At 40.1% G+C, this 23,599-nt stretch overlaps 1 protein-coding gene across 15 annotated transcripts in view; it reads right to left on the bottom strand.

Moving 5' to 3' along the window:
* The window catches only part of nrxn2b (neurexin 2b), a 599,225-nt gene that overhangs the window by 497,602 nt on the left and 78,024 nt on the right, over positions 1–23,599 (bottom strand). For all 15 annotated transcript variants that reach the window (XM_058384467.1, XM_058384477.1, XM_058384475.1 and 12 more), the window contains exon 2: positions 17,165–18,451. In XM_058384467.1, coding sequence (XP_058240450.1) covers positions 17,165–17,876 — 712 coding nt within the window. In that variant the 5' untranslated portion in view covers positions 17,877–18,451. The remainder of the gene's footprint in view (positions 1–17,164; positions 18,452–23,599) is intronic.

The following is a 23,599-nucleotide window of genomic DNA, read 5'->3' as shown; positions in this document are numbered from 1 at the left end:
GCCTGAAACACTTCACACGCTTCTCACACGTGTCTGCGAGAGTGTTATATTGAGCTACTATTTTCTCGGGGCCCGAAGGCTGAAGTGCTGTGTGAAATGTCTCTCTCCTATCAGAGAGGAGACGGCGTGATCTTCGCATGTGTTATCAGCCATAGACCATGGCCTCTGAAAATGTCACGGATCTGTTCCGCACGCATTCGTTCTTCTCTCTCTCTCTCTTTTTTTTTTTTTTACCTTTGCCTCGCTTACTTTCTGTCTTCCGGTGCCTTCTACCGTCTGTGAATTCGATTTGTGCTCAATGCAGACGTTTGAGACGGTCCCCTGAATGGCTTCTGCTGTGGTAATCTTTATCTTCTCGTCTTTTCGATGCTTTTCCTCTGTCCTCAAGGTAGAGCTTTAACAATTTGCTATTCAAATCCTGCTAAATATTTATGCTTTATTACAATATTCTATAATATTATACTAGATCATATTGCCACAAATAGAGCGATGCAACACAAAAGGAGCTGGAGAAGTCTGCAGCTCAGTGAGGAACATGATTAATGTTCACATGTCTGGACTTTATAGAAGAGTTGTGATGAAAAAAAAGGAAAAGTTCTCTGTTCAAAATGGAGCCAAAATGGACTTTTTCTGGAAACTAAGCACTGCTCATAACCCTGAAAACACCATTGCATGGTGAAGCACGGTGATGGGAGCATCATTTTGCAACGATGGCTTTCATCCAACTAAAAGATTTGTACAATTTTAGCATTTATCCCAAGTCAGGCTCTTAAAAGATAAACAGATAAAGACTATTTTTGCTTTTGAGTATGGTAATAAGCATTGCAATTCATTCCACCAGCCCTACTCGCTCTCTCTTCCTGTTATTTCTTTACGCCCTTCTGTCACTCTCTTGTATTCAGCAGGGAGAGCTAGACAGAGTAGGAGAGAGTTTGTGTTGGCACTCGGGTTTTTTGTCAGTCGCCGACAGACATTCTAATGCTCGCTGAATCAGACCGCTAGAACACTGAAACTGCGGGGGATCTCTTTTGCACGGTGTCAGAAAGCCCTGCAGTAATGCTGCTGAGACAGAGACATCAGTGCTGCCTCAGATGAGAGCAAATCCCACTACAGCCCCGGGATTTGACCCTGTAATATCCCTATACTGACTCCAGATCAGTTAAAACAGCTCTGACCCTCATGGAGTCGACCGAGAGAGCTTGGACTAAAGGCAAAAAAATAAAAAATAAAAAATTGATGTTGAATGAAACAATGCGTAATGCTGAAGAATGACTAGAAAATACAATATAAACAAACATACTCTGTTATCTACTATATTCCTGCCATCACAAACAGCTGCTAATCATCTGCATCGGATTCATGTCAGAGTGTCAGAATCACTGCATACCTTTTTGCAGGGAATAAAGCATATGATAAACTATTATGATTTACTCTGAAATTGATGGAGGATGGTTCTAGAGGTCCAGTTATATACTTTAAGCTTTAAAACACACACACACACACAATCACTAGATAGATAGATAGATAGATAGATAGATAGATAGATAGATAGATAGATAGATAGGTAGATAGATAGATAGATAGATAGATAGATAGATAGATAGATAGATAGATAGATAGATAGATAGATAGATAGAATATCTATAATATAATATCTAATTGCATGCAAAAACCCAAACAACTGACTAACAAAGAAATCATTAGTTGTTAAGTAGCAGAAAGTTACTAGTTTCCTCGATTTATTTTCTTTTTGTACCAGTATACATCCTTTATCTGGAAATATAAAGAGTTTACCTTTAACACAGGGATTAAAGTATATAAATGGACCTCAAGAACCATCATTATTCATCAATTTCTAAGTAAATCATGATAGTATATGCTATTCTTCATCCCAGTTCCTTTTAGGAACTATACTGACGAGAAAAAAAATCATACAATGTACCTTTTACCTAGAAATGTGAATACAGTGTATGCAGTGTGTATGCAATCTCATATGCTTCATTGAGTAATGGTAATTAATAGACAAACAATAAAAACAACAGGAACAGAAGCATCAGCAACTATATCAGCAGCAGCAACAACATAGTTTAGTAGATTTTATAGTGAAAATATTCCAAGTTCTAGTTCATCTTCTGATTATTTGCATACGAGGCCGTGATTGGTTGAAAGCCACTAAGCCGATGTGTGACATCATAAACCGAGCTCCTCAGATCAGTTTTCTCCAGAGGTCTCGAGTTCCAGCAGAAGAAATGAAGTTTAAATTTAGGTTTTGAGTTCAGGGCAACAGTGTCACTCCCTTTCCTCTTCACTTTCCCTTCTAGCTCTCTATTTCTTCACTGTTCCTCCCGCCCACTCTCTTTGCTTCGGTTTGCAGCGAGTTCTCCCGCTCTAGTCATGCATCATAAACCTCCAGCATTTGCTGATACGGCTTCCGTTGGGAAAGAACGCAGAGCTTGCAGGAGCCGGCAGCTAAGGAGGGAGCAAATGAAACCGAGATAGGAAGATAAACCAACAGATTAGTTTCCAAGCAATCTATAAGCCTCAGACATGAGCCAACGAGTTATACAAATGGACAAAGAGTGAGGAACCAATGAAGCGTAAACGCCATTATACAATACACCTCACAGGTATGTAGACCCTGAGCACTGTGGACCTGTCCGATATGTTTATCTGCCTGTAAAATTCAACAGAATCTCTCTTTTTTTAATTCTCCCTATCAGTTTGAACAAATCCATCTGTTTTTCCCCCCCAAAGTCTAATATTCAGCGGGACATTACAGCATGCTCCTGTAGAGACGCATTAATTCACAGCATTAAACAACGAATAAAGTCGCACACGGATATTCGTTCGGCTTAAAAGCAGTGGAGCGAGTGCTAAGTTCAAACTTTATTGGCATAACAGCGTTTTAACAGACAGACGAGAAGAATAGACTCAGACTGATGGAGGAAGAGGCGTGGGACAGGATATAAAAATGAAATTACCTGCAGCTAAAACCTCTATTATAGCACAATTGGCAATTATAACGTTTCGACGAGCAAAAAGGAAGAAAAGCTAACGTGGGCTGCTGGGTACATCGGTGAGATGCTTAAACACCAAGGCGTTGTCTCATCATTGTGGTTAAGCAGTTATCAAGGTAAACGTTGGGAATAAAACGAATGGCCAAAGCACGCTTTATTCATTACTAGCTAATATGGCCTTTCTTAAAGATAACCTTTAAATATCAACAGTGTAAAGAAAATCTAATGGATAGCGTTCTCAAGAGGTTCTTGATAAGAAGACCTGCTTTTTCTAAAGGTTATGTGGGGACAAAAAGACTTAATTCACACACTAGTTCAAATCTAGGCACAACCCTTACTGTAGAAACAGGACATGAACCCAAGCTCAGGATTAAACCCGGAACTCTGGAGCTGCGAGGCGGCAAAGACACGCACCGAGCCGCCATACCGTCCTTGAAAAGGAAAAAAAAACCCACTATTTCGTCAAGGAAATAGAAAGCAAATGTTTGCGATTTGTCTTGAGCGGTTGAGCGAGAGCAAGCTTTGACGTCTGCTGAAGATAAATAAACGAGTTGTTTAAACAGTAGTACATTGAAGGGGCTTAATGAAACCACCTGGAACTTTTAATTAAAAAGACGGGCATCATAAACAGACTCAATTTTCCAGTTATGGCTTTTCATTAGAACGGAGATATCTGCTGACAAGCCATTACATAAAAAGAGGAATAGCTGCGATAATTAAAAAAAATAAAATAAAAAAATTATATATATATATATATATATATATACATATATATATATATATATACATATATATATAATAATAGTGAGGAGGACAGTCATGGTAGGATAAGACAACAGAAATGATCTTTCAGAGCCTCAAAGACAGAGACACAAAGATGAAGAGAGAGAGCGGTATGATTGGACTGGATAACATTTCCAGGAAGTGATGTAGAGGAAGATGCCTGTGTCTGCTTGATGGCTGTATGGGCAATTTTAGGCATTGGGCTAGTAACGGAAAAAGACGATGACCAGGCTTGTGTTTTTTCTCAGCAGACACTCTCATGACATGCTTTTCAGCTTAGCACAGATGTAAAGAGTGATTGTAGTCTTACTGTTAGTTAGTTAGTTAGTTAGAAGCAGCCTAGATATACAGGTACAGCACTGTGAATTTTTTTTCTTTGCACTCACAGCTTATTGGCATGGAAGTTTGGGGGTCAGAGTCAGTCATGAACCACATCTACAGACCTTGCTCTGGGGCTTACCAATAGCTGCTTTGCGGTGTTATGGGCTTGACCATGTGACCTTCTGTTTAGTAACCCAGAGCACAAACCACTGAGCCTCCACTCCCAGACCTACATCCTACATGCTCCATCTTCAAGATCTGTATCCCAGGGATGTATCATGTAAAGCTAACACTCTCACAGAAATACAGCAAAAAAAAAACCATGCTGACACTGGATTTACAGACTCCGAGTCAATACATGCCACCATGCAGCACTTCCTTCAGTCCTGCAAGCTACTTGCTGCTTTTCTGACGAGTCTTCCCCCGGGCGATTCATCAAAATGCGACCATGTCTGTCACCAGGGCAGCTGACCCCATTGTCCGGCTTATACAGACAAGCCTTTAGAAGGGGATATAAATAAATAAATAAATAAGTAAAGAGGAATGATGATTCTATCACTTTCTCTTCTGCTTCTCCTTCACATACATAATTATTTTTTTGCTGCAGAGATGCCTCTAGTTAGAGGTTGAAGATCAGTAGAGTGCTCTGTCTGTAAGATCAGGAGGGTTTTTTGAGATTTTATACAGCACTAACGTCAAAAGAACTATCAAAGAGCTCCATGTATGGTTATGAGGTTGTGGAATACAGGGTTTACGGAATACAGGGTTTACTGGATTTCCTGGCAAATTGCTGGGATATAAGGGAAATAAAACACAACAGTACTTGGGGTTATAGGAGAACAATTAGGCAACTTTGACAGTGGATATCAGTTATGGGCAATGACTGCAAGAATATTTGCTATTCATGTCCATAGCTCTACACAAAACCTGCATAAGCTCTTCCTGTCAAGTGATCTACATTAATCCTACATAAACACATTTGAATGCTTATTCTGAAGGATACTGAAACTGTTCTTGTCAGTTTTTGATGTTGAAAGACAAGTGACATAGAAATTACATAAGGTTGTCATGACAACTGACTTTGCTTCACTTCAGCATCCCTCTGGAACTTTAGAGTGTAATGGATATGCCGTGATGGTTTAAAACTCAAACCTATCCCGGCGTCATGACAATCATGAAGTGGTGTGATGTGATTTGATCTGACAACAAAAAAGTTTAACTGTGCATCCTGTAGTGCTTTATTCCTTCGTTATCACTTATGCTATATACCGTTGCAGTATCTTTTTTTTTCTTCTTGAATCTCTCATGAATATGTTTAAAATAAATATATAAACATACAAAATATATAAATAAATAAATAAATAAATAAATAAATAAATAAATAAATAAATTAATTAATTAATTAATTAATTATTAATTTTATTAAGAAACCATAAGGACAAGGTGGCTCCAGTGGTGATTTTTGTTTTTTTCTCTCTTTTAAATTTTGGTCTATTTATTTTTCCTTCATTCTATACATCTAATTTCATTTCATTTATTTATTTAATTCCATTTTTATTTTGTTTTTACTATTCTATTCTTGAACTAATAATATATTAATTTGATTTGAATTCCTGAAGACTTTCCACAAAGTACTAAAACTGGAGACTCCTTCCACAGCTTAAAATGTTGTATATCTATAACATGACGAATGAGGAATTTTTCAGAAGACATGAAATAACCGAGATTTTGTAATCTGAACCGAGCCGACATACAAAACAACCATTATAGTTGAACCTATTTCTATTGAAATAGTGACTACAGCGGGTCATCTACAGAGACAGAGAGAGAGACGTCCCACTAATAAAGCAGAATGGGAATTAAAAACTAAACGACAAGCCATGGCCTGTCCAGTGTGTCTCAACCCCTTAATTATTCGGTAATAGGACGGGACAGATGCTTTGCTATGCCACCGGAGATCCCTGTTAAAGATGTTAAAATGAAGAGAGAGAGAGAGAGAGAGAAAAGATATAGAAAGAGTGAGTAGATAAGACACAAAAAGTGAATAATGGTGTTACTGAATCTGGTACAGTTGATAAATAGGAACTAAACATGACTTCCTGTTTTTGGGGGCCGGTGCAGAAGCTTCTGCCTCCTTGGTGAGTTAGCTTTAGTCATTAGTGAAAATGGCTCAGGGAACGAGGGGGACCTGATAAAGACAACACCAACCAGCCCAACATCTGTTTCCTGACACGGGCGATACATTACACACTCCTTCTCTCGCTCTTTATCTCTTCCTGCATGAAGTGTGTGAACTGTAGGAGGTCTGCCGAAACGCCTCCCTCAGTCTCGGTGTCTCAGCATCTCAGTCACGACTTTTCCGACAGAGGAAAAAAAAAAAGCTACTCCTTGTGAAGCATCTCCGAATCATCTCAAGCGTTTTTTTTTCTTTTTTCTTTCCTGCAGCAGTTAGCCAAGTTCTGTTTCTTCTGTTTTTGTCTTTTCTCAGCAGCAGCAGGATGGATATCACTCTCCCATGCTCTAGTAGCTCCTCTCAGCGTTCGTTCGCTCATACCTCCGCTCGCCGACAGCCGATTTTTCGGCACGGCGCGCAAACAAGTTGTCTCGCGTGAGCCCCAGGGGCTGACTGATGCATGACGACAGCCGACAATATCAGTTTTACGCCACGGAGATGCACAGAACCATGAAAACTGAAGAGAAGCGTGAGGATGGGACGGGCTGCAGGGAGGGGCGCTGAGTGCATGTATATAAAAGTTACAGGAGAGATCAACTATACTACCCAGAATTCAGCTGGTGTGGGCACAAAATCTGAGGCATTCAAACTCTTAAGGTGAAGCATAGAAAATAATGATAATATTTTGGGTGAATCTGTGCTCATGATCGCCTCCTGGTTATAGCTGATATATAGCTTTGCTCATCCTCAAAGGCTGATGTCTTTGTACAGAAGAAGGACATTATTTACATTTACTGCCCAGTGTCACCCAAATGAGGATGAGGTTCCCTTCTGAGCCTGGTTCCTCTAGAGGTTTCTTCCTCACATCACCTCAGGGAGTTTTTCCTCGCCGCCATGGCCTCAGGCTTCCCATTAGGTATAAATAGTAGGGATAAAATCGTAACTTAACTTTAGACTTAATCATTTTTCTATGTTTCTATACTTCCTTAAAGCTGCTTTGAGACAAAGTCTATTGTTAAAAGTGCTATAAATAAATTGAACTGAACTGAAAACCTGGATGCAATATACTATGCCATTTTTGCACCATATACAAACGAATCTAATCTAGTTGTATATCATACATTATAAATGCTGTCTCATTTGATTCATTTGAACAGAAAGTTTGTCCTAGATGTTATTTTCTATCATTTCCCATTGGGGAAAAAACACAATCATGAGCTCACTGCTGAGTGATAAAAAGAGTTTGGGCTCATTTTAAGGCCCAAAACTACATAACTACAGTACATTTTGCCACTTTATATGATGTGTAATATCCCTGTAATGGATTTGTACAATATACATCTCTGTTTATTTTAATAATAAAGGCTTTACACTTAGTTTACAGTGTACTCATTTTATTCTCTCGTTTTTCTAGCTAAATTCTTTTAATGAGTATTCGGTTTAAATGTCCCTGCTGCTGTCAGAGTTCAGACAAAGTATCTATCTATCTATCTATCTATCTATCTATCTATCTATCTATCTATCTATCTATCTATCTATCTATCTATCTATCAAGTAAGAGAGAGAGAGAAAGAGTAAGAGAAACAGATGTCCTTCTTGCTTACTTTTTGTTATATTCTGACTGTATTTTCTGTTTGAGACCAAAGATATTTCCTTCAGCATGTAAAAGCTGTACATTTTAGACATGTCCAATTAGGGTAAAAAAACTAATTCGGAATAGTCAACTCAATCGTCATACGAAACCAAATTCCTTTGTGCAAGACATTTTTTTTTTAATTAATAAAAGAAAATAAAAATGCATGACTACAAAACTCTTTACAAATAAGCTCTTTGATGAACTTCCTGTTCAGAGCACTAATCTGACACTGCAGGATGATCTCCGGAGTGGTCTCGGTCGGATTCGTTCAAATTGTCCTGCTCTCAAACGCTCTTAAACGTCGAGTACCAAAGAGAACGCCACAAAGCATGCCTTTCGGAAAAAGCGAGGTCAGAGGCAGTGTGAGGAAATGCTCTCTCTCTTTTGCTCTCTCCTTTTATTTAATCCTTCGCCATTCCATCTGTTGCTTGTGCTGAATAAGATTTTTTTTTTTCACTCCAGACCGTTTTGTGTCGTTTAATTAATACTCTCGTCAAACATTCCAGAGAAATAAGAGCGAGAAAAAGAGAAGGAAAAAAAAAAAATCAACCCTAATGAAATTATTCTTTCAGCGCAAGCCAGGAAAATCCATGTTTATAAAATTTAGCAAGCTGGTGAGGGAGAGTCACTTACTTAAAAATTGACTATTAAACACACTGGGTCTGTTTTTTTTTACAGCTCCTGTTCTATTCATGAAATACACACACACACAAATGAACATCTCATATAGAAGCCTTGAAGGAAACACATTACTGGCCTGGACACATATGTGTGTGTTGTAGGGACAATATTCAGAATGACTAAGCAATATGTTCTACACAAATATATATATATATATATATATATATATATATATATATATAGATAGATAGATAGATAGATAGATATATATATAGATATATATTAATCAGAGGAAGTTGTTTGAGCAACATCTTCATGTTATGACCAATGCCTTTTCAGCTTCTTTCCTTCATCTTTAGTAACTGCCTGTTCAGGATTTGTGAATATAGGGTAAGAACCATAGGGTTTGTGGATAAAGATTAGGATAAGGAACCAACTAAATTAGGGATAGGGATGTCTTTTCTCTCTAGACGAAATATTAACTCATTTACAAAAATGTCTGGTTTCATTTCATAGACACTGAACAGATCTAGAGATATTTGGAGCAGATGAAATTGGAGCAGTGGTGTTGCATTACGCCCTTAAGGCGGTGGTCTGGGAATCCTGTCGGATGTCTCTAAAGCCAAAAAAAGAAAATTAGATTTTTCCTTCATGCAACGTACTTTGACAGCTTAATATTAACTGCTTTTAACCCTTCCTGTATACATTATGTTGAGTAACGAAGCAGTTTTAAGAATGTAAACCTTGCTAAGTGTGATTTTTTGCCCCACTTTGATTGGACAAGCTGTTGGATATCTGTGTCGTAGTGAAATGGACATAAATCACAAACAGACTGAAAGATATTTCAGTCTAGGAAAGCCTGTACATTTCAGATCTATAAGAAAAGGCAGGTACGTATTCACTTCCAGTTAAAGACTAAGAATGGCTTTGTCCCTGTTATTATCTTACAAGGAAACTGTATTAAAAAGGTATCTGTAGGGCAACGGGTTTGAGACATGCCTCGATGCCAACAGCTGCCAACACTAAGCCTGTTAGGTGATAAATAAAAATAGACCACGTATTATGTAACCATGGCAGCTATTTTGTCCAGATTGGCTGCTGCACCCGAGCTGACGCACAGTATTATGGGATAGACACCAATTAAAATGAATAAATAAATAAATCAGGCAGTTATCTCAGACAGAATGCAGCTAGAATAAACAAAATGTTCTTTTGATGGTTCAGACTCATTCAGAATCTGACCTGCACATGGCAGCCATCTTGGTTTTGTGGTGGTGCTGGAAATTAGATCTCTTCCAGCACTGATGAAATGCTGAACAAATTGGAAGGTCATATTGAATGAGTAGTGGCATTATTCCAAATTGGGCCTAATGACACGAAAGATCTGTCAGGAAAAAAAACAGACAGACAAGCTGATAAACAGAGAGACAGATATTCTGACAGACAGGCAGACAGACAGATATGCTGACAGTCAGAGAGATATGCTGACATACAAGCAGACAGAAAGGTTGAGAGACAGACAGACAGGCTGACAGATATGCTGACAGACAGATATTCTGACAGATAGGCAGACAGATATGCCAACAGACAGACAGACAGACAGGCTGGCAAACAGACAGACAGATATGCTTACAGAGAGGCTGAGAGACAGACAGACAGCCTGACAGACAGACAGACAGGCTTAGAGACAGACAGATATGCTGACAAACAGACAGGCTGAGGGACAGACAGGTTGATTTGGTTGATGGGGTGTGTGTAGAAAGTGTAAACTGTAGCAGTTAAGGATTTCTGCGTTACAAGTATTGGCAGGAGACAGACAGTGGCGAGAATTCAATATCCAGTCTGATCTCCTTTCTGTCCTTCTCCCATTGGACGTCCTCCAGGTCTCCAACTCATGAGCGTGAGACCGAGGGTGAGACAAAATTTCCAGAGATCTTAAGAGGACGCCACAGGGATGGTTAATGGTTCTTGCACCCTGATGAAACGTGTTTTTCCCACCTCTACAGGCTACGAGCGTACGTGTCAGATAGCGGGTCCGCAATTGCAAAGCCAAGCCGTTAGCACTATTAAACCTTAAGTGAAATAGAAAATGAATTCCGTTCAAATTAGCACGTATGAAACGCGCTAAATATTCACAACGTTGTCAGGTTGGAAATGGAGTAGTGATCCGAGGAGAAGAGTGAGACGTGGAGGAAGTTTGTCCTGGATGTCATACTGAAACAGAGCTCTGTCTCTGTCGGTCATTTTTTAGCTGCTATAAGCTTTATGTGAGCGTGTAGTCATTGTGCTTTTAACACCAAATAAATGGCTATTCCCAATGATGGACAAATGATAAATTCTACAGGGCTACAATTTTTACACAGCTGCCTGGATTTCCTAGAACCTTCACTGAATATGCAAAAAAACTGACAGCTAGCAATAAAAGTATAGCAAGCTAGTCAGCTAGTGTTGAGGAATGACTCAGCTATTTTCCTTTTCTACAAACTTGTTTAGAGGTAAAACATTTTGTTTGTGTTTGAGCCTCTGATAAAACGTCAGCAAGTCTCTTGGCCAATATTTGGCAACGAATATAATCAGCTCGAGCTAGCATCTTTAGGTTTTCTGTAGGTGACTGTGTACTGTGCTAGTGGTAGAGTCTTTCTACTGCCCAGTGTGTCTAATCTATGCTAACACACACCAGTGACCTCTAGACTACTTGTCCAACCAGCCAACTAACAGCCTGGAAGCTGTGACTTTACAGCTTTGTGTTGTTAACAGGGCTTCATGACACCTACATAAACCTGTCGTGACAACAGAAACATTCATGAACATTTACAAAATCTTATTTCAGCCAGGTTAAACTGAAAGACTGTTTTGATGTCAAGTTGACTTGCGATTTTTTGTTGACAGCTCCTAAGTTGTGAGTCAAGTGACATAGGCTGTGTTATGACACTTTTTCGTAAGAATGTAATGACAACCTGACAAACTGTGTGGCTTTGTGTACTTCTGACTGTCCATCAGACTCAAATACAGGTAAATGTGTGACATACAGTAGTACACGTTCAACAAGCTATAACCTCAGTTGTGCTATAACAGTGTTATAACACAGCTTGTGTCATGTATGTCACTTGTTATGTCTTGGCATGAAAATCGATCGACAGACGCAGCATTTAGGTCAGATGATGACAACTGGAATGAAAAGTGTTTGTATTGATGCTGAAGGTTTGTCAGTATGTTGTTTGCTACGATGAGCTTACGTTGGGCTTATGAAGGCCTATGTACACTGCTGTTAAGTAAATATTGTGGCTGAACCACTGTCTTGGAGATGAATTATTAAATGTAATGCAAGGTCAATATGTCCACCAGAGCCATCAGTACACAACTGAGGGGGGTGATGTAACTTTTAGCTACCTGTGTGTGTGTGTGTGTGTGTGTGTGTGTAAGGAAGAGACAAAAGCCTGATCATCAATCTCATGTATGTTGAGAGACTCCATCCCCTTGCCAGTGGGGCTAAAGTGCAATTATGTATGTGCGTGTGTGTGTGTGAGCGTGTGTGTGTGTAATTATCAGCATGATGTATTACTCTCCTTTATGTCCTCCACTCCCTGACCACCCATCTAATCCTGTTGCCATGGTGTCAGACCCTCAGTGCCACACGGGAGATATTTGGGGACAAAATGGGGAATTTGGGGCAGTGTGTACGCGCACACGTGTGTGTGTGTGTGTGTTTGTATACAAGTTTACTGTACGGTGTCAAGCGTAGTGTATATTATGATGAAGCTGACGAGTGTACGTAATTGTATGATGATGCCAGAATGTGACATTTATAGAGCTGTGAAGTACAAACATGCTTGGGCACTGCGGTGTGTGTGTGTGTGTGTGTGTGTGTGTGAAAGAGTCTGAGTCACTATAAAAGGTCACTGTTGTGTGTGATCAAGTGTGTGAGAGATGAAGTGAGAACAGTCTTGCTGTGTGGATGCGAGTTTAGAAAGGTCAGTATGCTGTGTGTTTTGTGTGTGTGTGTGCGTGTGTCAGTGTGTGTATATGTGTGTGTGTGTCCTGTGGGAAAGGGGCAGACGGCGCTCTGCTATAAAAGTGATGATGAGGCTGAATGAGAGGTGGAAAGACAATCAAGCAACGAGAATTAAGACAGGAAAACGGGGACCGATTTCCTTCGTCGGTCAGGTTAACGGATTAGTGTTTGATTTGAAGATGCTGAGTGATGCAATAACTTGCCACATGGTGACACTGGAGGCACGGACAATTCTTAGCATGCTAAGATCGATAGATCTGAAGGAAGAAAAAAGAAAGGAAGGAAGAAAAAGAGTAGAAAAAAACCTCCGTCAACATCAAAATGCCACCATTTTAAGTGAATAGATTTTTTTCGTTCCATATATTCAATAACAGGCTAGTTAAGCACCTTCTTACAGTTACTCGTGTTTCTCAGGTACTTTCACGTTTTACTCACAAAACGAACACTTTATCAATCCCATTTACATCAGTTTCATGAAGCTATAAGCTGAGCAATAAGTGAAAGCCTGAAGAGAGAGAGAGAAAGAGAGAGAGAAAAAAAACGACGGCTAGATTATACGCTAGTGCGTACCAGGCTTACTGCGACTCGTGCAATTTTTCATTTGCTTCACATCGGATTTCATATCTGTAATTACAGAAACTGGATTTGTCTGGAGAGTAAACTAGCTCTGCTGTGACATTTTGCCTGAGTGGAGATATGGATTAGAAAACGATTTATTTTAGCGGTGCCTCTGCTCCTTTATTAGTCGGTCTCTGCGTAGGGAAAGATCACAAGCGGCGAAAACGCACCGTGTGTATGTGTGCATTGTTTCAGCAAAATGCTCTTGAAAAAATACCTTCCTCTGGCCGCACCAACGTTGAAGGCAAGAAACGCTAACACGGCTAATAAACCGAGCCGTTCTGGCAACACTTAGCAGTAAGCATGAAAAAAATAAATAAATAATAATAATAATAATACTGTATAAAGCTCCAAGCTAGTTTCGTTATCACCATCCCCAGAACCTCTCCATGCTGCTGATAATACGCTCGCTAATAACCTAGCTAAATGTCAAAGCATTCAGCTATGCCATTCTTTCTTCGCACTAAAGCGTGCTTTATGTATCTGAATTTATTTATCCACAAAGAAACGGGGGCATAGGCTAAAAAATATTAATATCACCACCGTCATTCTGCGGAGCTCGCTTAACCTTTAATTACAGCAGATTTCTGATGTGGTATGTTATATTATAGCGACGGAGGGTCACGTGCGTACACAGAGCGGGGTCGCGATCAATTATTAAAACAATGGCCCATGCAGGTGATTAGGCATCCGTTTTAATTACAGCCCAGCGCGGCGAGAAGGAGGGAGCGATTGGTTCATAAGCGGCATAATGAGAGGAAGCGAGTGGCGAGGACTTAGTGTGCAATTACAGGAAAATGGACGATGGAGAGAGAGTGAGAGAGAAAGAGAGAGAGGAAGGAGGGGTTGTGATGAAGGTAGGAGTGATTACTTCATTTCTCATTCACATCCTCTCTCTTTCATCTCCCACTCGGAGTCTTTTCCAAGAACATTTCGAATTTGTGTCACTGGGTCTACCCACGCAGACCGTTCAATTTTTTTTGCTTTGGCATCTTTCGATTTCTAATGCCAGAGACAACAGGAAGTGTTTTTTTTTTCAGTATAGGTAGGAGTGTGTTGATTTTTCTGATTACAATGATGAAAAAAATATGTACTACTACACGGGGGTCTGTGTGAGCATTCAGGCATGTCTCGGGATATGGGGGAGGGGGGGTCTAGCTGCTGACACTCAGGGGAAGCTCTTCCTTGCTTGATATTTTATTATTTGGCATGTTGAGATGCTTTTCTGCTCCAACCTTATGTAAAGTGTGGCTATTTGAGTTCGGATCACCATGGCAACCTTGCCATGCTACAACTAACGTCACTTGAGTAATGTTTTTCCTATTATGATGGAAGAGCGGCCATTTTATTTCTTACAAATACTGAAATACTAACCCATTATTTGGTACCATTATATGACTGTGAATTCCTGTCTCTTTCTCTCTCTCTGACTGCCTGTCTCTCTCTCTTTCTGAATGCCTCTCTATCTCGCTCTAATTACCAGTCTCTCTCTCTCTCTCTCTCTCTCTTTATTCCTGTCTGTCTCTGACTGCCTGACTCTCTCTGTGTCTCTATCTCTGATTACCTCTCTCTCTCTCTCTCTCTCTCTGTGTGTCTTCAAATTCCGGTCTCTCTCTCTATCTCTGACTACCTCTCTCTCTCTCTCTCTCTCTCTCTCTCTCTGACTAAAGTGGCAAATGTATATACTCATATTCAACTTAAATCCTTCTGTACAGGAAACGTGAGGTGGGATTTTATTTCTTACAGACTGAAATACTAACCCCTAATTTGGTGCCATTATGTGACTCAGCAACATGGAAACAAACAAAACAAATAAACCAGTTAGCATTCTGTCTCGCTTTCTCACCTTCTTCTTCCTTTATCCTTTTCCTTTATTTTCCAAAAAGAACAAATATTTCCTGCAGTCAGAGTGGGCACATATTGGTATTCTGTATCACACTTATGCCAACAGCTAAACGGTATCAGCACTTCACCAGGACGTATTTCATACTGAGAGGGTGGTGTGTGTGTGTGTTTGTGTGTGCGTGCATGTGTTGGGGAGGGGGTGTTTAGGGCAGGGGTGCTGAGAGGGAATAGACGTGGTGAGATGGAGAACAATGCAGCGCGAGAGGTGAAAATGAGACACATTAAAGGAGAAAAGGGTGAATAAACATGTGAGAGAGGAGGGTGAAATGATCCCGACACCTCTGTCAGCCACCAGCAGCTCCGATGATGAGTTGTGGTGCTGCTGCTTGCTGTCCGATTTCTTGTAATGGAGTAAAAAGAAAGGGAACCATGCCTTTAAAACCCTTTAAAGGAAACAGAAATACATTTAACAATAGTGAGAAGGAAAAAGAGAGAGAGAGAGAGAGAGAGAGAGAAGCAGCCAGAGAGAGAAATTAATAGGCAGTGAAAGAGACAGAGAGAAAGAGAGAGAAAGGCAGTCAGAGAAAGAGAGACAAGCAGTCAAAGCGGGGGGGGGGGGGGGGGGGTGAGAGAGAGAGAGAGAGAGAGGGAGTGTGTGATAACAGTGGGTGATAACAGGCAAAAAATGTGCGTTCAGCAGCAAAAAAAAACAATGGAGCATCCACCTTAGGATAGAAATTAGCAGAGTGAGAAGAACATAAATGGTAAAGAACAAGCTAGAAAAAATATGAGGGATTTGAAGTTGGAGGATTTGCTTCAGAAGAGGAGAATCATAATATAGTATAGCAGTGTAGGCAAAAGAGAGAAGGATGAACAAAAAAAAATAAAAGCAATAAAAGACAGACATAACAGAGGATACGACGAGGCAGATGTCGCGGAAGTGAGTTACAGTACAAAAGCAGATTTCGAAGGCAAGTGAGAGTGAGGAAAAGACCGAAATGTCAAAAAATTGATGGTGAAAGAGAGAAAACAAGCAAAGCATTGGGGTCAGAGATCTTCAGCGAGGAAACTGAATTGCATTCCGGGGATGGAAGCGAAAGAGTGATTGGCTGGGAATTGGAGGAAATTTGTTTTAGGGAAAGGCAAAGTAAAAAGTTCAGCCCTGATTTCATCCATCTTGAAACGGCGCCTGCGGTTTAGAAGTGTGCAGGCAGGCCAGCCGAGGACAAAACGCTGAAACTGCACACAGAAAAGCCAACAAACCCTGCTCCTGACCGCTGTTAAATGCAAAACCTTTTGTGTGTTTATTTGTTAAGGATTTCATTTGCTTTATTGTGAGCTACGCTGTGATCTGGGATGAAAATAGGAGGAAAATCTAATCATTACAGCTCAGGCATGGAACAAACTAATGACAACTTTCCAAGTGTTCAAGGTCACGCTAAATAATAGAAAATTAGGAACCATTGTTAACAAAAAGTATTACTATACAGCAACAAACCAAACACAGGGAAGATCTTCCTGACAGTACTACAATTAAATGTAGTACTCTAGAAGGATTCTTGTTTTATTTTTTCTGGAAGACCCTTTATTCTATATAAAAGTTCCCTTTAAAAAAGAATAGCCATATTAAAAAAAAACCCTTTAGGTATTTTACTAAGATCGAGGCATCTTTGTGTAAGTAAATAGATCATTACCAGACCAGAGCATTGGTAAGAAAAGGCGGACTACAAACATACTCAAGCACCAGTTTGACCCAAGAATTCATTTAGTCATCTTCATTAACTGCTTGATTCCTGGACCAGTTTGCAATGGATCCAGGAGCCTGGATTTAAGGGCAGTACACACCCTGGATAAGATTCACATCAAGGGTTCAAGCTAGCCCACCAACCAGTATTTTTTTTGATCCATGGGAGAAAATCCTAGACCTTGGACATGGGGAGAACGTGCAAAGCTTGACTGGCAATAACCCGAGCTCAGGGTCAACCTGGCAACCCTGGAACTGGGGGCAGGACAGAACTTTTTCAATTTCTTTCCATTTGTTGTGCTGCCTTACACTGACCGTACTCTAATACACTCCAAAATCAATCACCCAGGCTTGATTATTTCAACAAACATACAAACAAGCTGTTTACTCTTACCTTCTTTGCAGTATTTCCCCCTGAAGCGTGTGTGAGAGCAATCACAATGCACCTCTCCAAACTGGACAACACAGAATCCTCCATTGAGACACGGGTTCTGCTTGGTACACAAGTACTCCAGGTCGCTCTGAATTCCTTGGCTGTTGAGCAGGGTAGGAGGCATCTCGCCCACCTTCAGGTTGGAAATAAGGCCCAGGAATGGAGGCTCGTACTTCACTGTGCTGGAGGTGAGAGCGGACAGGCGAACATCCGGTGGAATTCCTCCCACAAATAGGTCGCTAACCACAGCCATCTCCCTGCGCTTAGAGCGGACCTCTGCTACCTTGGTCTCACCGTCCACCATAAGCATGGTCTCGCGATAGTTGCGTGTGAGGAGGACCATGTGCCAGCGGTCATCACTGACGCGAGTCTCCATGTGGATGGTGGCCGGTTCGGCGCAGTGGATGGCAAAACGCAGCTTCAGGTGTCCCTCTGCGATCAGGAGCTCTAGAAAGTCACAGTTGCCTCCATCGTCCAGGTAGAGCACGAGAGCCTTGCTCACGTTGGTCTTCAGGCTGAAGCTTAGCTCTCCGATTGAGCCTGCCTCCCAGCGGGCATAGCGAGCCCACTGACCAGGTGCTCCCCCGAACTCCAGGGCCTCTGCAGAATGAAAGTAACCCATTAAGACTAAGAGCCACAGGGGCCACCATGAAGACCTGCTTTCCCTCGTCATCCTACCACAAACAAACTGAATAGATCCTGATACAACGGTCAGCTTGATTTATAAACAGAGGTTAATATCAGGTAGGAAAGCTGTCAAAACACTATGTTCGTTCTCCAGTGGGAGATTATGTAACAGACTGCAGGGTAGCACGCTCAAACTCTCCAAGGGCCGTATTCCCTATGCTGCCTCTTCAGCAGATACTTCTCGGTTTCTTTCTCACTCTCTGGCTCGGTCTCTATTTTCTCCAAAATCTCTTCTTCTTCTCTCCATCAGTGAGCACCCTTTACACAGCAAGAGAGGTCGGAAAAACGGACTCTTTTAAAGGAGCTCAAACTTTCGGTCTGTGAATACAGCTGAGGCAGGCGGTATTCCTCAATATGAAACGAAGGGCTTGAGTGGGAGATAAATTAGTATATTCTTTTACATAGCAAAGGGCATTGCAGCTATCTTGCATCCAGTGGACAAGAGAAAGTGTGCATGGTCCTCTGTCACCTTGCTCTACTTCTCCCTAATCCGTCTTTTCCTCCCGGAGGAATTAAGCCACCGAAGATCCTGGTTCTTGCATCATCCTGACCTCGAGGCTCCTGCAAGAGAAGAACAAATGAACGTGAATATCAGGCAGCAACAGTAAAAAAAAAAAAAGGACAGTATATAATATATAAGCAGCATTAGTCAATATGAAGCATAACATCCATAAAATTCCAAACCACCAGCCATGGATTTGGATACAGTGCAGGCAGTCCAATAGACTAACCCTGCTCTACATGTCTTTTAGTATAATGGCAGCCAAGAAATTTCACAGACATATACAGAATGTCATTTTCACCCAGGTATAGCACCCACTCAGGTAGGAATATCAGAAGCCCTGTGAAAATCACACCAGCAACTGCCAACTGCCTAATCTAATAATAATCCATGTCACCACAAATTACCTCAAGTTTGTGACTCATCCACTGTCTGAAAACTTGCATTTGAACTTGAACGATTTGTGAATTGATTCATATCTGGACTTGATTGACTCACAGCTTTGATTCACTTGAGCCACTCGTTACTTGACAGTGATTTGACCTTTTGATTGACTCGCAACTTGACTTGAATTTAAACTCGACTCGCTTGTGATGAGGCACGGATTTGAACTCAACCTCCTGCCAACTCGACCTGAACTAAAACCTGACTGACTCGGATTTGAACTTTTGCAGTGTTATTCTTCATTTATACATTTTGCTCGTAGGGAATAGATCTGTTTTCATAACGCCCTCAAAATACAAGGTATGTCCAGTTACATAAGACTAGAAATTGTTCATTTTCTGAAAGGTGCTACTCACAGGGTTTTTTTTTTTAATCCTTGCATGATGGATAGGGTACATTCATTAGGAAGCTAATGTTAATTCAGCAGCTAATGTGTGGGTTATTGTCACTCATTTGGCTTCTGACATGGACAGATTGCGAATATTTCTCTCACGTCTCGCAGAAGATGCAGTGGGAAGCATGCAGATGTGTCAGGATTGAAATGATCAGCAATTAAGATAATTATCCTACAACTGTGATAACACATGTCCGGCAGAAGACGTTCCCCTTCGTTAATGTTTGCGTATGTTGCCGATTTTATAAGTGGAGCTTTTGTTGAGTAATGCAGGAACCACTTGAGACTTTTGCACTCGACGATAAACTATGGTCCATTTTAAAGAGGAGAGAAGAACTATATATAGCTTAGCGGAAAAAAAAAACATTAAATGTATAGGGAAATATCCAGAATATGCATTTTCATTGGAATCTATTGTGTTAATGGTCAAGATCCTTGGAAATCCTTTAAATTGTTATGCTTTAAATGTTATTAAGTTCAATATCATGCATATAGTTTAATAGGGATACACTTTACCCTGAGCAACTCCCTAAAAATAATACAGCAGGATTTTTGTTTTTATGTGCAATAAAAAGGCCTCAGTTTGAGCATAAATAGGACAGCTAAAGACCCGAGCCTTGACTCTGAACATCTCTGAATATCCCAAATAGCATATGAGGCCAGAATCTGTACTAAGATGCAGCAACTATTCAATTTTCACCATCATATCCACAACATGGTGTCATGCTGGAGTGCATGGCTTTGATTTTAATGAAACATCTTAAGAGTCGTAGCATTAGCATGAACAGAAACTGATTATTCAGTGGAGTCGGTCTCTCGCTACTCGTTTCGAACAAGGGTGAGGAGGAAACCAAAAGGAACGGTGATTGCTGCACTTGACCTGGTAGTCTGCACTTATGCTTTCCTTTATTTCATTATTTCCGGAGAGAGATTTAATTTCCTATACGGAGAGATTGCAACTGAACCCTGCTTCCGTCCTTTGGATTAATTATTGACTCATCCATCTTTTCTCCCCTCACATTCACCTGATGACTGCTTTGTTCTCTGGCCTATTAACTTGCTCGTTTCCTCATGCACTACACAGTTAATTCGTTTACTGAAGCACTCATTCACTTTGTTAATCCAGTTCTATCGCACACACGGTCATTTCTTCATTTATTGATTGCCGTAATCTACTCAAGCTGATCGTTTGTCGTTATGCTGAGGGCCAGATGTACGTACATCTGCACAAAATGCTACTTGACGAGGCCAGAATATGCACTCGGAGTGCAACTTATAGAAATGCTTTATTTTACTTACTTAAGCCTCATCTTATTTGATCATCAGCTACTAAACACTTTTTGCAAACGGTCATGGAAATTCATTAATATGAAAGACTCTTGTGTCAGAAGTAGTAAACAGTATGAAGGACATTAATAGAGCCAAGATGCTGATTTTCCTAAATGGATTAAACCATTTATACAAAAGTGGGAAACTAAAGCATATGGTACTTTTATTGTGGTCAGCTCCAGTTCCTTAGAGACTTATCTTACCCTTTAACATCTTGATTTTTTTGTTAGATGTGAGAGAAATTACTGAATGTGCTCTTGACTTGCTACACTACATGTGCCGTAATGAGGGTTACCCAATTTGCAGTTTTAAAGTACAAGCAGTGTTAACAGATGTAGTTCTCCTGAATAGTTCTTTTAACAAAAGGCCTTGTATTTTCATACACTTTGACATGAAATGCAAACAAATAAAAAATAATAATCTGCCAAAATTGCTGTTTTTTTATTTTATTTATTTATTTTTTGGCCAACAGTGAAATTACAAAAGCAAAACTAGCTGCCACTATTTGGCCAAAGTGCATCATCAAGAATATATTAAATAATCTGCCCTTCTTGTTTGTTTGCTTTGTTTTATGCTGACCCACATTTTATGCGATTCTTCTTCAAATAACTATAATATGTTCTGTACATAGCATAATCCGACCAGACCAGGCCTTGAGTCTACACCTTGATTTTACCTTTGTATATAAAGATTTACACCAATTGATATCCTTTTTTAAATATGTATTAACACATGAAGTAATTCATTACTACATGAAGTGATACATTACATTCAACCTTTCTATAATCCACTTTTGCAGTATTTATTCATCACTGGCGGAAAAACTGTAGCTGAAATCAAGCGAGTTTTAATTTCGATACCAACAGGAGCGCAATATAAGTGGATCTCTAAATTTTATTGCAGAGTGTTTGCGGTGCATCACTCCCAGACTCAATAGACTTTGATGAGCATCACTTTGACTTGCATATAAGCCTAAAATCAGACAGTCTGCGATCTTCTTTCTTTCTAAATGCCCAAAACTGTGTCCTAAATTGCATACCGTGGCCTTATATACTATAAATTTAATACTTATGTGTTTTGAAATGGACAGATGGATGCTAGTGCAGGTTTCTGGTTTTTATTGAACCCAATAACCCAACAAAAGGGCTTGACAATGCTGAGAAACATGAGGCAGGCTGGAGGTCTGATGATCGACAGATAGGAATCCACTAGACAGGACTTAATTGAGAAGCATGATGAGATACTTCAATGGAGTGTGTTTACAAACAGGTGAAAAGCATTTAATAATGAGCAGATGTGAGAAGGATAGAAGATTGGAGGTCATGTGATGACGTTATGGGCTGACGAGCACTGGATTTATGTGAATAGGGCGTACAATTGAGATCACATACAGCTGGGTGAAGCATTTAAGGGGTTAAGGGTCATTCTGTATGGGGACGCAAGTGTTTTGTGTTTTATTTGTAAGGGCAAATCTGAGTATCATAGTAAAAGTCTATAGAAATGGTCATCAAACAGGCAGAGAGGATAATTAAGAAATCAGGAAGATCAAAATCAGGACGTATGAGACAGGTGGTAAAGATTTGCCACCTAAAGTCAAGGAAAAAATTTATTTATTTTTTATTCATTTTTGAAATTCCATTTCAAATATTGCTCAGTTTAGTAGCTCTCATCTATACAGATTGTCACCCACAACCCACGATATGGCAGCTTTCATTCACTTCCTGCAACTGAATCAATTTAGGGGCAAGACAGTTCACTTGGGAGTGGACCAAATCCACCTTCACTCTTAGAGCAAAGTGTGAATACAGTGTTCACACCTGGCTAAACGAACCACACCATAGATGAAAACACTAGGGTTTGCATATATAAAAGTATCCTAAGGCACTAGAAGCTCTAAGAAGCTCTAAGTACTTTTGCTCTTCAAACCATAACTGAAAAAAATGTGATGATGAGAGGTTTTAACATATGGAGGAGGGATTTTTTTTAACCATCGTTTCACAAATTACCTTTACTTATACCGTGCCGTCAAAGCTATTACCATTCCTGGGTTAGCTTCATATCCATAAAAGTGTATCCAAATGTGGGGCTGTGAATGATTTTTATATCATTCCACAAGCTGTTAAGCGCACATTATAATCAAGGAAAGGTTGTTTAAGTATTAAGCGTAGCTACAGTGCTTACAGATGACTTATGCCCATAGCATCAATAGCACCACCGTACGTGACAGAAAATGAAAACTGCGCTAATTAACCTGCCAAATCATACTCGCATAAGGCAGACTGGTTAAATGTTTGCATAATATCGGTGGAGATGTTGGAGAGAGCAGACTGTTTTTCTAACAGGTCACTGATTCGCAAAAGTTTTGTTGACCCAGACACTTCAGATGGATTAATCTATATCTGGAAACAGCGAAGCTTTAATTCTCTAATTCACTCAGTGGGGTTCGGGAAGGGTCACGGGCATAATACAAAGCAGAGCAGAAATGAAGAACGACGTTTGAAGAGCGCAGTTACGGACCCTGGAGGTGGTGAAAAAGGATTATGAAGAGGCGATGCTGCCTCCTGCGTAACCAATATAAGATAAGATATAACATAAAATGAAGTATTATTACGTTTCCTTCTTTTGTTTGCTGTGATATTGCACTTCTACGGAGAACGTTTGACCGAATCCTCTATTGCTCTATTTACGACTCACAAAGATGGCCGTAAATGTCTTTAAAGGTCTGAAATGTCTATTTCTTTTTGAACACTATGCTTCCCTGCCTTCAGGTGACCAACTCAAGGCTCCTAACTTTAAGCTGAAGGTAAATAAAGTGATTTTGTATAAGTAGAGTGTTTTTTTTTTAACTGAACCCTTTTTCTCCAGACATTTTGACAAACTCTGTGAGACTGATAACATCAATACACTCGCTCACAGACAAAAAACAAACACAAAGAAGTAAGGTTTCAGGACTGCAGCTGCGGAAAACAAAAACGTTATTTACTCTCAGGTTGTGAATAAAAACAGACATAACATTCATAACAGACATAACATCCCTTAC

This window comes from Hemibagrus wyckioides, linkage group LG29 (genome assembly GCF_019097595.1).
Source record: "Hemibagrus wyckioides isolate EC202008001 linkage group LG29, SWU_Hwy_1.0, whole genome shotgun sequence".
Lineage (NCBI taxonomy): Eukaryota > Metazoa > Chordata > Actinopteri > Siluriformes > Bagridae > Hemibagrus > Hemibagrus wyckioides.
The sequence above is the reverse complement of the archived record's forward strand: the minus strand, read 5'-3'. Positions and strand labels throughout refer to the sequence as shown.